Source organism: Ascaphus truei, chromosome 1 (genome assembly GCF_040206685.1).
Source record: "Ascaphus truei isolate aAscTru1 chromosome 1, aAscTru1.hap1, whole genome shotgun sequence".
In the NCBI taxonomy this organism is placed as follows: Eukaryota; Metazoa; Chordata; class Amphibia; order Anura; family Ascaphidae; genus Ascaphus; species Ascaphus truei.
The window spans coordinates 81,411,492-81,428,938 of record NC_134483.1 but is presented as its reverse complement, the minus strand read 5'-3'; the positions used below and the strand labels follow the sequence as shown (position 1 = coordinate 81,428,938).

General features: G+C 42.4%; 1 protein-coding gene across 7 annotated transcripts in view; it reads right to left on the bottom strand.

The window, feature by feature from the left end:
• ERBIN (erbb2 interacting protein) overlaps nucleotides 1–17,447 on the bottom strand; it is a 199,367-nt gene that overhangs the window by 40,308 nt on the left and 141,612 nt on the right. For all 7 annotated transcript variants that reach the window (XM_075590296.1, XM_075590325.1, XM_075590335.1 and 4 more), the window contains 9 exons: nucleotides 14,943–15,032; nucleotides 14,309–14,365; nucleotides 10,315–10,378; nucleotides 9,646–9,720; nucleotides 8,408–8,552; nucleotides 5,504–5,576; nucleotides 4,724–4,853; nucleotides 2,398–2,513; nucleotides 83–152 (listed from right to left, as the gene is read on the bottom strand). In XM_075590296.1, coding sequence (XP_075446411.1) covers nucleotides 83–152; nucleotides 2,398–2,513; nucleotides 4,724–4,853; nucleotides 5,504–5,576; nucleotides 8,408–8,552; nucleotides 9,646–9,720; nucleotides 10,315–10,378; nucleotides 14,309–14,365; nucleotides 14,943–15,032 — 820 coding nt within the window. The remainder of the gene's footprint in view (nucleotides 1–82; nucleotides 153–2,397; nucleotides 2,514–4,723; nucleotides 4,854–5,503; nucleotides 5,577–8,407; nucleotides 8,553–9,645; nucleotides 9,721–10,314; nucleotides 10,379–14,308; nucleotides 14,366–14,942; nucleotides 15,033–17,447) is intronic.

Sequence of the window (17,447 nt, the reverse complement as noted above, 5' to 3'; positions counted from 1 at the left end):
AAACTCTAAAATTCTAATGTCTCTGGATAGCCAGACAGCTGATATTAGGAAAGGACAGTTACGGAGAAGCGCATCCCCCCACCTGATTGTCGGACAGCCACATAGCAGTGAGCTGCTGGAGCCGTGTGAAACTAAAGGGCAAATTCTTCAGTCTGCGGGGAAAGAAACATAATTAGATTTATTTTTCTAGTTTTCAAATGAAGTGTGGGTGTCACATCAGAGTCAAGAGAAAACAATGTCTTGCTTGTGATTTTCAGAAGACGCTATCTGAAAGCAACAGTGCCACTTTAAGATAAGAGGACTTCTAGAACATACAGTGTATGTATATATATATATATATATATATATATATATGTATATATATATATATATATATATATATATATATATATATATATATATATATATATACACATACATACAACAGAAAACAAAAATGCCCAAAGCTACTTCCAATGTGACAAAAATACACAGTGCAGTACCTATATATCTCTTGTAAAAAGGGTCATTTAGTTTAACCCTTCGGCCAAAGCATCTTAAGCCTGCTGCCACTTACAAGGCATGACCGAAGCAGGTCCTAAAACTCACCTGGGTTAAAATTCTTATTTACCTGTATAATTACAGGAAGAATGATCATATTGGATCTGTCGTAACCTGGCAAATTGAAATTGACCTGCCAACTTGGCAAGTGGGGTGGGGCAAGCTTAAACCTTGGGGGGGAGGAGCCACTACCCTCCCAAAATCTGAGACCAGCTGCACACAGTTAACAAAATACACAGATTGTGTAATATATACACACACACACGTTCAGTCCAAAATTGTGTGGGAAGCTGCACAAGTCTTCAGTGGTCTTACCCAGCTACCAATATATTTTTGCGAAGTTGCTCAGGATTAGTAGCTGGCAAATATCGTTATTTAATAAAGGACACGCAGGATGTAGATCTCCCCCATTTTCCATTTCATGCTATTTGATATGGGCTTATATGTGTTGGCAATATTGTAGCTGGGCCATGCTGACAATCTCTAGTGCTAGCTATGCAGCTGCCTATCCAAGTTGGAGGCACTGCTAGGAATAAACCAATATTTTGGGAGATTTTAAAGTTCCAGGAGACAGTGGAAAGCTTTTAGTCCTTAAATACCCATCTGTTCAGGACAGTTACATGCACATTGCTATGTACATTTGAATTTTTCTTTCTAGTTGGATGAGGTTTTTGAATTCACTTCAGCTGGGTCACTGCTGGGGCGATATTATACATTAATACATGGAGCTGCATTGAAGCACATCAAATGTTGATAGATTTGGTACTGTATCTACTGCAGTCCTCTGAGGAACATGTTTCCAACAAGTAAAGGCAACACTCTGCAATGTGGTTTCACCTCCCCACAGCACAGCTACCCATAAGACGTTCTCAAACAACATCAAAATGTCGACTGGATGTTAAGAGATCAAGACTTGCTAATCTTGTAGTCCTTGGCCTGCCCTTCTTGGACCAATTGACTTACAGGCCAGTATTACAATGTCTGACAAGCCTAAAACAGCTTAAACCAAACCTCTATCAGAAAGAAGGATTTCAGTCAAAAAATGTTTTGGTAACCCATGGGAACCAGACATTTCTTTTGACTATATAATCTAAGATTAAACTGCATCAGTTACTGGAGTGCAGGCAAAGCCATACTACAGTAAAAGCTGTTATCATCCGGCATTTTACCAACAGGCAAGCTCTAGTATCTGAAATGTCTAATATATCCCTATACAAATCTTGACTGTAGTAACTGGAATCCGGCACCTCCAGCGCGCTCCAAGTATTTGAGTGCAGCCGCGTGTCTGACAGTATTACGGTAGTATTACTACTCGATTGGAGAGTACCTATATACTATTGGATACGTTATATGTTATAATATATTGTAATGCTTTGAAAATGTGTGCTGTAAGTATAGTATAACTCTTAAGTGAGGCGGAATTTGTGCTTGCCTGGCACATGCAGGATAACCAAGCTTTTTGTTGTACTTGCTAGATGTAGGTAATGTTAAGATTCTAAATTGGAGTTCATCTCCTTGTACCAGGGCCTCATTAGGAGTGTGGCTTTCATACTTGGGATGAGGTTCACTCTATATTTATTGGCGAATATATAGGTCTTTATTGCCTTCTTCTGTATCCAAAGAAAAGCACAGATATCAATAAACCAGCAGTATTTATTCCACGAAATATAACACGTTACTATGAATGCTGTTACAGCTCTATTAAGAGCTATCAGCAATCTAAACACACGTGAAAGATTCAGACCATGAAAAGGCGGGCTAGGCGAAGCACCACGCATCATTAAAGTCAGACCCTACTACATATTTAGTCTCTGTCTACTTGTCCCTTCAGCTGTGTTTTGTTCGCATTTTACCAACCTGTTGTCACTTAGATTGATGACCTTGAGCCTCTGCATATCCCCCATCTCCTCCGGGAGGAATTCCAACTTGTTCGAATGAAGAAACAACACCGTCACATTTTTCCAGTTTCCAATCTGAAAAAGAATGCATTCAAGTTTAAAAAGACACGGAATAAGATATTCGCATTGCTTTATATTTCAATTAACCGGCAAATGAAATACAGGCGTACGTTAGCCCTTAATGTGAAATATACTCATACCTCTTCATCTATAATGGCGAAACAATAGTAGCACGACGTTTAAGGGCTTTCCTTTGGATGACTGGTCTTTTTTTTTTTTTTTTTAAATTAGGCATTTATTTGAAAATATTTTTAAAAGCTAGCTAGTGAAGCGTGTGATATCTGACATCCTTTAGCACCGTCGGTGCTCCCACACTTCTCAATCACCCCCCTGATAAAGATGCTCTAGTCAGAGGAAGCATGTGCTTGACATGTACTTTGCTGTTCAGTGTTCTGCTGAAAAGAACCTTCCTTCATTTCCAAACAAACGAAGAAGTTGTCAGTTGTGTCTAAAAGATTATTATATTCGTAGATCAAAGAAACTATTACGTTGCCTGCAAAATCTTTTTGAGATACAAGCTGCACCTTTAACTGGCCACGAACACTTACAGTTCTCAGCACCCCTCTGCCATTAAAGGGCTCGTAATCATGAAATAAAAACGGACAACTCGGCTCTATTTTATTCCACACCGAAATGTCACCACACACCATGTTTGGTTAAAACAGACATTAACAAGGACGATGTTCAAAGAAGACAATTTTTATTTGAAGCAGCAATCCCGACAGCTCATTTGTAGGGGAAAAAGATTTTTTTTATTTATGTTTAGCAGGTGGGTTCTTCAGAGCTCTATTTTTAGCTGGCTCCCGGGATACAAATGTTCATTTGCCGCTTCATAATACACAGTGCAGGCGGTTCTCATCTTCACGAGGTCCTGCAGTTCATCTGTGGCTCGCTCTGTCCTAATAGTATTTTAAATGCAAGTAAACAAGTTCATGTGCTAATCGTCTTTTAATGTTCCAGTGGTTACAAGACTTCCTTTCACCCACCTACACCTCTGCTGATAATAACTTGCACTGAAACCCAACATTAGACTCTATCCACCCACCACGTACAGACGTTTCAAGACAACCTGACAGCCCAAAGAGAAATATTTATAGAACTCCAGTCAAACCGGTCTCATGAGCTTCCTTTTTGCAATCATCGGTCACCCAAAAGGTTTCGTTTTTCTAAATTGTGTTAAGGAATGAGTGATCTTCTGGATAAGACTAGATGTGTTTAGAGTAGGAGTTCTAAACTCCATATCCCTGCTTCAGCACATGTGGCTCAGTCGAAGAGCCTGCTTCAGCACAGGTGGCTCAATTAGTGGCTCAGTTGAAGCTGGGATACCCTGAAAACCTGGTCTGTTGGGGGGTCTTGGGGCCTAGCTGCTTATGATTTGGGCCAATTCACTGTCTCTCTGTGCACTAGATTGTGAGACTACCAGGAACAAAAACTTGCTGTCTTTAAATAAGGCTGCATTAAATATTTTTTTTATTATTTGGTTGAGTAACTGTATGTATTTGACACCCAAAAATATAAACGCACCTCAATTGGGGCTCTCCCAGAGTATGCCAAGCCTAATCATTATAATGATGCTGCACTTACTCAAAAACAACATATTTATTGAACACAGGGCTCCCACTGTAGAGATGAGGTGTAGATTCACTGATACGTGAACCAGAATAACGTAGAAACAGACCACACACGTGCTTTGCTTCTTTCATCACCTGGATACGGCCTTATTTTATTTTCTACATTCAGAATCTTTCAAAAAGCAGCAGCAGCAGCACACAGTCTAATCTGCACAAAGCAGCCATCGGAATTAGTTCTGTGTGACTTGAACGTTGGATAAGGGTAACAGAGTAAGCCCACGTCATTCTCTACATGGTCTACAAAATCACACAGCATTGCCCTAGGTATCGTTTAAGCGCAATAACTGCTACTCTAATGCAGGCCCCACTACTAGGACCATTAATACACAGGCACAAAGGCATTCAAACTGGCATTGATTGGACACGATTTGTGCAGCTTTGTTACCTGTCTTCTATGTTCCCATCTTATGCATAGATGCCAGATCTATGTCCGGATGCTGGAATCTCATTACCAAACTCTTTTACAGGAACATTTTATTGTATTAGATTATTATAATGATCTGTCATTAATGAAGGAAACCTACACTAATCGCCTTTCACCTGCAAATAATTCAATTGTTTCATAACATGCAGACTGAATGGAAACCCTGGTACCTCAGGAGGCAGCTGTGTTAGGAAGTTATGGTCAGCAGCAAAGGTCCGTATTTGGGAAAACTGCCCAATAGAGGAAGGTAAGGCTTCAATCTCGTTGAAACTGCAATCCAGCTCTTCTATTGAAACAAGTCTGTAGGGAAGACGCAGGAATTTAAATGTGCAGTACTTCCAAGAACATGTATTACTGGGGAAAATATTCTTCAAGTTATATATTCCTTATTAATAATAATAAAAAAAAGTATTTATGTGAATATATATATATATATATATATATATATATTTTTTTATATATATATATATATATATATATATATATATATATACATACACACACACACACACACACACACACACACACAATAACGTGTCTTGCAAATAAAAAAATATATACATTTAAAAACTAAGTAACGGAAATATAAAGTCAGTAGAGTCACATGTTTAGTCTCAGCAAAGGCACGCAAAGCATTGCTCAACAGCAGAGGGGCGACTTCGTATCCTTGCACGGAACACAATATTTACCCAACCAACATACAGAATGTAATGCTCTGTTATCCTGCACATGTAGCAGACACGACAGTTTAACACAAAATAATGCAGGGAGCTGTAAAGTATGATACATCCAAGCTGTTTCCCTACTTTGCAAGCTGAAACACGGCGATTACCTCTCTTCTGTTGGGAGACACTACCCTTTGAATTTACCTGTAAGTTTCCACTTCAATTATAAACATCTAGCATTTTCAAGTGAACTGTTTGTTCTACAGAAATTAATTGAACACCTACCCTCCTATGGAATCTGGTAGATACATTAGCTGGTTTTCATCCACTTTAAGAGTTGTTAATTTCTTAAGTAAGCCTGTGTAGGAAAGAAAAAGGCAAACATTCAGGTGATGGTATTTGCCAGGACAAGCAGAACGTTTCTGCAATTTCCCCCTCAAACATGAATTTGAAGTATGCTGCGACCGGCTGTTTCATCTTTCCTAAAACCTTTTTGGTGAACTTTTAACTGTGTTTTTATTTGACTGGCTCTAGGGGTTATATGTGAATGGCAGTGGCCATTTAATATTCCCATTGTGGAAATCTTTTTATATAATGTATATCCCTACAGAGCAATTACAATATTTAAAGGGTCAGTCCCTACTAAGAACGAAGGACAGTGGCATGTTAAATAAGTGTAGCAAAGAGACACACAAATATCTACCTAGATCTATATCAAAAGTATATATATATATATATATAAATATATATATAAGTATATATATATATATATATATATAAATATATATAAGTATATATATATAAATATATATAAGTATATATATATAAATATATATATATATGTATATTTGTAACTTAATATTTCCTGGTAAACGAAAGCATGTCAACCTTCAAATCTAAAGCAGAGTTTTTGCTTTAGTTTCAAAACAATAATGGCCATATTTAAACAAACAGATAAACTATAGCATAAAGTAGCCGTTATGAATTCATTCAGCAGACCCGAAAAAAAGGAGAGATTCATTTCTTACAAAATACAAACGAGTAAAACTGTTACAGAGCGGGAGTGGATATTTCTAGGAAAGCCACGGAGTGATTACATTTAGCGAAGGAAGCCAATGACACCGGGTTATTTTCCACCCCTTCCAAATAATTCATATCATTTAAATAAAACCGCACATGGACTCCATAATAAACATGAATAAAACAGTACTTTCCCACTTCGCAGAGGGTACGGCTGATTGACCCTTTATTGCAAACATCCCTGTAACTCTGCATATTCCCCACATTTGCAGCATTCACAGATCACATTGCAAATAGGGCAAAAAAAGAGAAAGAAAAGAAAACCAGAATATAATCTAAATGTTACTGTAACCAAACTCACATTTTGGCACAGGATGAGAGACTGTGGCTCAAGGAACGCAAAGTCAAGTAACCGACTAACGAGCCAAATAATAATAATTCTGATTATTGAAGCACAAAAAAAATAAACGTATTGGAAAAAAGTCAACTCTTCCTTAACCCCGTGTGTGCCGCATGACGTAGTCACCATGTGGTGTCCAGGGGGACCCCGTGACGTAGTGGTGGCGTCATGGGCCGTAAAGCTGTTTTTCTAGGGCACCGATCGGGGTTTGGCGCACTTATAAAGCGCTAAGGGAGATATAACCATCAGAGGAATGACGACTCTCCTCTTCCGTCCGCGACATCGCGGTCACACCATTGTGATGTGTCGGAGGGGCTCGGATACTCTGGTGCCGCGGTCCCCCCGGGCACTCGAGGGGTTAAGCCTTGCCTTTGCTCTAACATAGAATAAAATGAAGTGCAATCCATTTATACAGGTTTGCGGAAATGTATGTTCCTGCTTCTAACCATTTTACTATACCGGATTTACCATTTAAATTGGTTTCAAAACAGGTTGATATTATTTGAAGACCACTTTACCGCTGCGGTTTAGTCACCCGAAGGCGGACATGTGATAGTTGTGCCATATTATTGTGACTAAGGCCTGGTCCCCACTGGCTACTGCAGCGCCCGCTGTGGCGGACGCTGCAGGGACGAGAGCCCTCCCCTCAATTGCGCCTGGCCCGCTGCGAGGGGGGGCCGCAGCGCTGGGGCGAGAGTTGCTCCTGCTCTCAATAGAATTAAGTGCAGGACTCGCGACGGAGCGCTAAGCCACGCCCCCCGCGGTTCAGCCAATGAGGGCAAACGTGCCAGGTGACGTCATGGCCGAGCCCCTGCCACGCCCCCCACAGTCTCTCTTCCTGCAGCTCACTGCAGACCGGGGAATCTGCTGCACGCGCCGCCAGTCTCGCGGGCGCGCGTGCAGCAGAGGTACTGGGGCCTCAGCCTAAGATTTTGTATCAAGTAGGAAAAATGAGCAAATGAGGTATGGAATAATTACACCTAACCGGAAGAACGTACACTTCTCTCTCACAAGATCCTGCTACGGTCATTCATGCCTTGAAAGTGGCAGCAGGCTTAAGACGCTTTGGCTAAAGGGTTAAACTAAATGACCCTTTTTCAAGAGAATATATAGGTATTGCACTGTGTATTATTGTCACATTGGAAGTAGCTTTGCTTGTTTTTAGGTATGGAATAGTTACACCTAACCGGAACGTGCACTTCTCTTTCACAAGGGAGCCATTAAAACAAAAGCACGCCGTCCTTTGTTTCAGCATAAATATACCACAAACCTCTTACAAATGTTATGAATTGAAGCACAGTGACACTGCATTTTTCAACGGGCTATCGACAGGGAGGTTGGAGGGGCATGGAAAAGAGTGTCGGGGGGGGGGGGGGGAACAAGTATCCTGGGCTCGTCTGTGTAGGTGGTCCCAGCCGGCTCATCCCGGAAATTGGGCCTATCCAACTAGAACTCGGACACAACTCGGACACAACTTCCATGATTGGCTGGCTGAGCCCCCCCTTACTGTGCCAGGTCCGCTCTCCTAATGGATTCCGGGAGAGCTGTCAACAGGGCCTGGTAGCTTGTACCTTCTGCAAAAGAACGTACACTTGTAGCAGGCTTCATTGTCCCCTCTGGTGGCTGATAATGGAACATACTGAACATTCTGCATCAACATTGCTATCATATCCTATGGAAACTCTGTGATAGCTTATGTTATAACTAGACATGTGTTATCTGGGGGAACAAATGTCACACGCCATATTCCAAACAAAATAGATACAAACCGATGGATTCTGGCAATTGCTGCACCGCGTTACTGGATAGGAGCAGATCCTGCAAACGTTCACATCCTGAGATCCCGTCTTCCACCATTTCTATGTTGTTCTTCGAAAAATCTAGGTATGTCAAGTGCTTCAAACTGCCAAGGAACTATAGTTTAAAAATAAATAAAAAAGTCAAGGTCATTACATCTTTGCCTTTACTGACGGACTGTGTGTGTTCCCTATATTCCAAATATAGATACAAGCAGTAATGAGATGTGGATCAAAAACGGTTTAAAGAGGGAAAACTACAGTGCACCTTTCAAATCAATTAAGCATCTTACAACCGGTCCTGTGAATCCTTTTAATGTACAGAGGGCTCTACTATCAAACCTCTATACACGTTGGCCATAAAAAAAGTGTCAGAATCATTTGGAATATATAATTATGGCCGCTTACATCAATCTTAGTTCACACGTGGCGTGGTTGTATGAATCCTACATCTCCTGAGTCTCAAGTAAACGGTCAAGTGTGAGCCACATGAAAAAAAGACAATGTCCATCACAACTTATGTTAAAGTTAGATGACAGATACTTATACTATATTTGTATTTACAGTATATTGATCCAGAGGAAGGCAAACAAAAAAACCCCAGTGAATCATCCAATGATGTCTCATAAGGGGAAAAATAAATTCCTTCCTTAGTCCAATAATAGCAAATCAGATTTCGCTCTCCGTATTTGGTATATCCCTGTATAACTTTCCTTTCTAAAAAGATGTCCAACCTTGTTTTGAAGATATCCATTGTATCTACCATCACAGTCTCCATGGGTAATGACGCTACATTAAAAGTTTCTTCCAGTTAGAATGTGCTTTTAACGGAATAAATTGTTAATGGCCAACTTGTTTGATGGGGAAATCTATTTATAAAATGTTTTACCAGGAAGTAATACATTGAGAGTTACCTCTCGTTTTTAAGTATTTCATGGGCACAGAGTTATGATGACAAATATATGGTTACATTGCATGCACAGTAAGAGATAAGATATGTTATAATGAGCACATGATTGTGTTAAAAGTGAAGGCTCTTTAATGCAGGCCAAATATAGTGCATATGTAGGAGGTTATTCATTTTACTTTGAACACTTTATGGTTTATTTACATGCACTCACCACTCAGTGAATGAACCTTATGACTAGGAGTCTTGCCTAACGTACTTTACAAACTATATATACACACACACAACCACGAAAAATACATACCCCTGGGATATATGTTAGTCTATTACCATCCATCCAAAACTCATTCAGACCACTCAGTTGTTCAAGTACTTCAGGCTGAAAGAAAAATGGATTTAATTAGAACAGAGAAGTAGACATTTTATAAAACGATGATTCCCAGACAAACAATGCACTGTTAGATTTAATGCTGTCCTCATTTGTATCTCATTTCACATGATGTCAATTACTATTGAATAAAATGCTGAGAGCAGAATTAAATCAGCCTTTTACTTCCAGCCACTGGGTTTCCAAAATGCCTGGCAGTCAAAGATGTGTGTTTTGAACGTGTAATTCTTAGCCAAGTGGAATGTTCCATGCTGGGTTTTTTGGAAGTTCTGTGCCTTGCTAAAACTTCGCGAGCGATTGAACAATGCTCTCAGATTTTAAAAGAACAATATTTCTGTGCGCCCTCCATAACAAACTGACTGATCCTACAGAGTCTGATCCAAAGACAAATTCCCACTGGTTTATTATGGTGCTAATAAAGATAAAGCCGAAGAGTAAAACAATGTTTCTTCCCCTAGCTAACTAATGGGTAATTAATAAACAATAGCACTTGATACTTTATACATAACATAAATCCTATCCGTTGACGAGCTTCAGTGATTGGTACTACTAATGGTAGGGAGTTTTTGCAAAATTGCAGCTTACCACTTCTGTGAATTCATTACTTCCCAAATCTAGTCGCTCAAGCTGAGTAAGCCTGTTCATGGTTCTGAAAGAGGAAGGTCGTGATGAAGAATTGATATGAAACCGCTTTTTTTAATTTTTTTTATAAAACTAGTCATATGAAAAACTTCTTGACAGGCTAAAAGGCCAAATCCACACGTCCCTATATTTTTGGGATCAAGTCAAATACTTCTTGCAGTTTTACTTAAAGCACTACTAAAATAAATACATTCTTGTCTAGGTTTCAGTATTTTTTCTTACAAGACTGGAGGCAACAATTGCTAAGTGGCGCTATGTCTGTAAAACACATTGGCACTAAAAGGGACATTACAGCTGTTTCAAGGACCTTTCCACTGCCAGAAGTTGTCCCATGGAAACATTTTCTGGAGATATTTTCCAGAGCCCGATGTCCCATGGAAAAGCCCCCTAGAGATATTTTCCAATGCATGTTGCTCAGTGCGGCTTCATGTGACCACAACACCTTTTCAACCCTGCGTTTCTTCACCGAGCAGGTTTGCACTACCAACGTGAAGTCGATTTCAATGGTTCCCTTTGTTTAAGCCCTTTGCGGCCAGGACAGCAACACTTTGCCAAAGGGATAATACACAAGAACATTCCACTATATACAGTGCACAGCCTTTCACTGTGTCCCTCTGACACATCCCAACACATGATTCTGCGTGCCTGCCAATGTGTTATATCCATAGCAATATAGCTGTGTAATGATAATTGAATGCAATTATGTCTGTGCTGAATAATATTCTGATGGGGATGGGGGGGGGGTGCGGGGGGGAAATCGGACAAGGAAATGTTGATGACCAAAACACAATTCACTGCATATCTGGGACTCCACGTTTCCTTGCAGTAAATCTTTGGGAATTAAACAGCAGGATGAAGATACTGCGTTATTCAAACAACCACGACCTAGAGCGCGGACATCATTGTCCAAGAAGCTACAAATTAAATGTAAGACTGCGGTGAATGAACAAGAATTTCTCGGAGGATTTACATTTGACAAACGCAAAGCGGTTTGTTTTTACAAAACGCGGAAACATTTATTTTTTTTCTTTCTTTATTGCCCAACATTTTTTTTCTATTGACATCTTGAGCAGACATACGATCCGTCATAAAGCCCGTCTAACAATAAACATGACAAATGCCAGAATTAATGGGGAAACAAAGCACAATGGTCTGTGTAATACTTTGACAAGCCGGCTACAGTAAACATCCTGATTATAAGAGTAGCAGCAGAATGAAGGCGGTATCATAATGAAAGAAATACCAAAACCTGGATACCAAGCACTTTTTTTTAAATATTGTTTTTTCATGCATCTGATGCATGTTTTCTATGAGCGTTCATGTGTTATCTGCTGCCTTGGGTGACTTATTATGCAGCATAATACAGGTTAATGTCGTAGCTGTGTTAAGGGAATACAAGTGTTATATTTGCCTCATGTTCAACACATTTGCAGATATAAGGCACAGCTCAGACATGCATTTTAATTTCTTGTTGTGTTTTCGCTGAACTGCTAAGTAGAGTGGTCAGTTACTGGTCTTCTACCATCTTTAGGCTCCCATGGTGTTTAAAAGCAGAAGATTGTTCAATGTTGAGGGTTAGCTACATACACTCATCTCATATTAGTCCATGCAGTGTGCCAGCCTGCATAGGTACATATAAATACGTGAATGCAAGTAAAATTAAAAGGCAATGTGTGTACATATAATATATGTTACACACACACATGAAGTTAATACTTCTTGATATATCTGTGGGATCGTATAGATATAGCTATATGCAGTGTTCGACAATTATATACATTTACTCGCCCGGGGCGGGTGGATTTAACCCCCGGGCGAGTAAATATTGGCCCAAGCAGCACACGTGTTTTTTAAATTTCCCGCGCTCGCGCTGCTGTTTTTCCAGCGCGAGCGCTGGAGAAAAAAAAAATAAGCCGGAGGCGGGTTCATGTTGTTGGGGGAGATTACCCCGCCTCCGGCTCTCTGAGCAGTGGCCTCCCTCCTCAGCGCTTCCACTCCTCCCCCTTCCGGCAGCCAGCCCCTTCCACGCCTGTCTGCCTCAGGCCCCTGCAGGGCCATCTGTCGCCCCCAATCGGGCCATCTGTCGCCCCCCCCCTCCCATCGCCCTCTCCTGTGTCGCCCTCTCTGTCACCCTCTCCCTCTCCCTGTGTCACCCTCTCCCTCTCACCCTCTCCCTGTGTCACTCTCTCCCTGTGTTACCCTCTCCCTGTGTCACCCTGTCCCGCTCCCTGTCACCCTCCCTCTCCGTGTCACCCTCTCCCTGTGTGACCACCCTCTCCGTCTCCCTGTGTCACCCTCTCCCTGTGTCGCCCTCTCCCTCTCTCGTCACCCTCTCCCTCTTTGTCTCCCTCTCTGTCTCCCTCTCTCGGTCTCCCTCTCTGTCGCACTCTCTTCTTCGATCTCTCTGTCGCACTCTCTCTTTGTCTCTCATTCTCTCTCTTTCTCTGTGTCTCTCTTTCTCTGTGTGTCTCTCTTTCTCTCTGTGTGTGTGTGTGTGTGTGTGTGTGTGTGTGTGTGTGTGTGTGTGTGTGTGTGTGTGTGTGTGTGTGTGTGTGTGTGTGTGTGTGTGGGTGTGCCGCTCTCTGTGTGTGTGTGTCTGTCTGTCTCTGTCTGTCTCTCTCTGTGAAGCGCCGACGTCTAGACACTGGTTAAGGGGTTCAGGAAACTAGTCATTCACATCTGGCTTTTATTTCTAGATCCGACATTGACACACACACACACACACGTCTAATTGTAGTATAATGTAATACAATAAATACATTTATGTCAAAAATGAATGTTGTTCTGACTAGGAATTTATTAAATGTATTTTATTTATATATTTTATTTTAAAGTGGGGTTGGGGGCGGGACTAGGGGCGGAGTTGGGGGCGGGACTAGGTGGCGAGTAGATTTTTTGGTTGGGCGAGTAGATTTTTGGGTGATTTGTCGAACACTGGCTATATGTGTTCAATAACCATGTTTTTGACACGGACTTTTTCCGTGGTCTCTGGACTTTATTAAAGGGGCATTTCCTCCTGCTCAATTTATTTATTGTTAAATAAATGCCGCAGTTCCTTGCCTTGATGGCAGTGCAAGAACCTTAAGCTGCTGACCAATTCTCCCGCGATCGATCGGTGAAGATCCTGCATCCCAGGGCACGCAATATGGCCACCCATTTACAGAGGAAGTGGTGTAGCTTCCTCAATAGTTGCTGTAACAACCCAAGGAAGCCCAATACATTACAAGTGATTAAAAATGGCATGAGTGAAAAAAGCCCAATAAGTGTTATGTAATACTACACAATGGATTTATTTAAAATAAATAACACAGGGGTTTGAATGAAATGTTGCTGTAAGCTCCTCTACAAGTCATATCTGGCAAATTTTAGTTAAGCTTTAAGACCATTGTATAGCCTTTACTGACCATACAGTAGAAATGTCAGCCCAATGTACAAAAAGCCATCTGGGATTCAAGAGCCGGGCAAAGCTGGCACCATTTTGGAATAGGTCAAAGCTAATGACGGCCAGCTGCAAAGCTCACATCTGCATTATTGTCTGTGGTGCTTATTGAGAGACAGTTGTGAAAGAAAATGGTCTTAAATCATTACCTAGCTCATCAAAACCTAATATTCTAGTCAAATGCTCTGAAATTTATAAAAAGACCAGATCAAGGGGGAGAAGAGAGTGTGTGTATGTGTGTATATATATACAACCGCACACAAGACACACACAGGTTCTTCTCATGATAAACAGGCTTACGAAAAATATAAGAATTTATCTACAGAACGTCACAATTCAGGTTTTCCCCTGAAAGCGCCAGTCAGACATTATTAGAGGGAGTCTCCTGATCCTGGAATCTAGAGAGGGGTAAGTTGGCTTCAAGGTACACAAACAACTCATTAATGCAAATAGGAAGTAAATACCACAACCTGAGGCTTAAACATGTCCCATACTTACTTTGGTAACATTTTTAACTGGTTCTCCCGAAGTTCCAAAATTTGAAGCTTGGTTAACCTGGGGCAAAAAAAAATATATTCAACGTTAAAAAAAAGTGCTAAAGACACCAGAAGTGTGTATATATAGCTTTGTGAGTACATAATATACATTAAACACATCATATTTTGAGTGCATGCATGTGCGCACGCACACGCACGTGAAGATTAATTAAAACTCTTGATATTGGTCCGGCAGACAACCATGCCACAAACTCAACACAAACCCCAGTTTCATGGAGTTCTTTAACGATTACAAACTTGTTTCTAGGAAATATGGGGTTGTGTTAATTGTTGGGGGTCCCTAAAAATGCCCACCGATTTATAACAGAGCGGTTATCAATGCAATGGATCGGAGACCACACAAAGTACGACTCAGCAGTGCTTTTCAAGCTAAAATTCGAAAAAAAACTATTGAACAGTGTGAATTGTGTTAAAAACTAGATGTATTGACGTAAGATTTGTCTATTTGTTGTTTGCTTAATGAACAAATTTCATTACATTCACTTTAGTGCAAACTAAACACCTTCTGCTACTTTTACATCTGCATGCATAGAAATGAGGAGAACTGAAATAAAGGAAATGGGACGTACTCTTACCTGCCAAAATTTGCGGGCAAAAAGTCTAGAAAAGCATCATTTAGGTATAACTGAGTTAGGTTTAACAACTGCGAAAATCCATCCGGAAGTCTATGGATAGAGAAAACATTGATATCAAAAACCATTATAAAAATACGAGACATGATGGTGCTCATATAACTACTGAATGAAAGTCCTGATTAACTAATAAGTCGCAAACTATCTTGCCAAAATTATGAATAGCGGATATAAATCTGTCCAATTGTGCAACTCCAGGTAATGAACATGGAAAAGGACTATGGCCCTTCACGGACAGTGTAATGGATGTGCTTCAAGGTACATTGGTTTTAAGTAAAAGCATTGTCGTGCTGGGAATTTGAAGAATCATTACGGACTTGCTATTTTCCAATGGCTGCACACATTGGGGTGCATGTGTGCGCCAGGCACAGAAAAGTTTGCTTTGACACACCAACATTTTTTGCTCACTAATCCAAGTTTTAGATCCAGAGCACAGCGTTGGACGGATATATTCAGCATCTCAGAAGTGGGGTGCTTTGATACATTGCTGCAGGGCAGGGGTTCTCATCTCCAGCCCTCAAGATCCTCCCCTCCCCCCTTCCCCAACAGGTCAGGTTTACAGGATATGCTGAAAACCTGACCTGTTGGGTTGGGGGTGGGGGAGGGGCGTGTTTTGAGGATTGGAGCTGTAGGGAGAGGCATAAAAACAACTTGCTCAAATTGCCTTGGGACATAGATACAAACATTTTGATCACATGCAAGCCCTGGTAACAGTGCAGGCAGTGTCAGGACCAATCCTGGGGTTTCCCCACCAGCAGCAGCTTCCTTGAGTAACAGGGGAGGAGGTGGGCTAAGGTCCGTGTTGTGCCCAAGAAGGGTCTCAGACCTTGGACCTTCCCCCCCGATATTTATGGGGCTGCACTTCCTAAATTTAGGCAGTTTTCTCTCCCCTTTGAGAGAGACTGGTATCACACAGAGGTGTACAGGGCTCTGGCACCTGCTGCCCCATCCCCTTGGGAAGAGGGGGGTGATTACCCTACCTCTGACTATTAGGGAGTCAGGGAAGAGTTAGGACTGCCCTTGGAGCCCTGAGTGGATGTCCAGGGACCATCCAGAGGAAAGAAAGGCCACAAAGTGATTGCAGTCCGGCGGTGTATGCTGATATATGCTGTGTTGCAATAAAGACCGTTCCAGTTAAAATATACTCCTGCCTGGCGTGCAATCTATAAGGGGGAGTAGAGTGTGACTTCTCCTGCAGGGATTGCCTTCATATTCCTGGAGCCTGCAAGAGATGGAGGCGCTGACACCAGTGTGAGAATGAACCAGCTAATACCCCAGAAGCCTGTCTTGATGTCCCCAACACCACCGGCGGACACCTCAGTATCCTGTAAGCCAGCAGGTACCAGCACTACACACCTGGTAGCAGGGAAAATCTCACAGAGGGTGGAGGAAACACAGCCAAACATAATATGGAAAATATTCACAATACCAGCAGTAAGAACTAGTAACTGTTGTACAATTGATTCATTACACATTTAGAGGGGGTAATTCTATAAAGTGTGAAGTGAACCCCCCCCCCCACAACAGCAGCTTTGGACCATATAGAATTATTCCCATAGAAGGCGAGATGTGACTCTTGGAAAACATTAATCTTTGAAGTCTTATGCTGAGTCCATACAGACTTCAGCCGTGCGGAGGCGAGTGGAGGCTGAGGCCTTGCCCCCGCTGCCTACTGCGCGCATGAGAGCCCTCCCCGCAATGGCGCCGGGCCCGCTGCGAGGGGGGGCCGCAGCGCTCGCGCGAGAGCTACTCCTGCTCTCAATAGAATTGAGCGCAGGACTCGCGTCGAGCGATTAGGCACGCCCCCGGCGGTTCAGCCAATGAGGGCGAACCTGCCGGGTGACGTCATGGCCGCGCCCCCGTCACTCCTCCGCCACACCCCGCCCGGTCTCTTCTCCTGCAGTGAGCTGCAGACCGGGGAATCGGCTGAACGCGCCGCCAAAAGCGCGGGCGCGCGTTACAGCAGCGTAACCGGGGCCTTAGCCTTAGGGAAAGCGGGTGTTTTCCCTGGCCTTAGTTCGCGTGCCGTCCGGGGGCGTGTCGGGGGGCGGGCCAGTGACGTCACGGAGCTTGTTCGCCCTCATTGGGCGAACCGCTCACGTGACCGGCCCTCCGCTCCCGTGAGCACTCAAACTTAAATTTTTTTTGCCGGCTACGCTTCTGCACGCCTGCGCGAGCCCCTGCTAAAGCCGCTCTCATTGCGGCTGAAGGGGCTCACTGCCATGCGTGAGCCCGGGTCAGCGCCTAAGCGCTGACCATGCCCGCGGCCTTAGGCTGCGCTTATAGTGCCAGCGACAGCGACGTCGCTTCAAAACAAATGTATTGAAGCCGTCGCGTGCGCTTATAGTAGGAGCGGCGCGACGGAGCGACGGATTGATCGCGATCACTGGAAGTCACTTCAATTTGATTTTTCCAGCGACGTAGCATGACGTCAGCGTCGCGGTCACT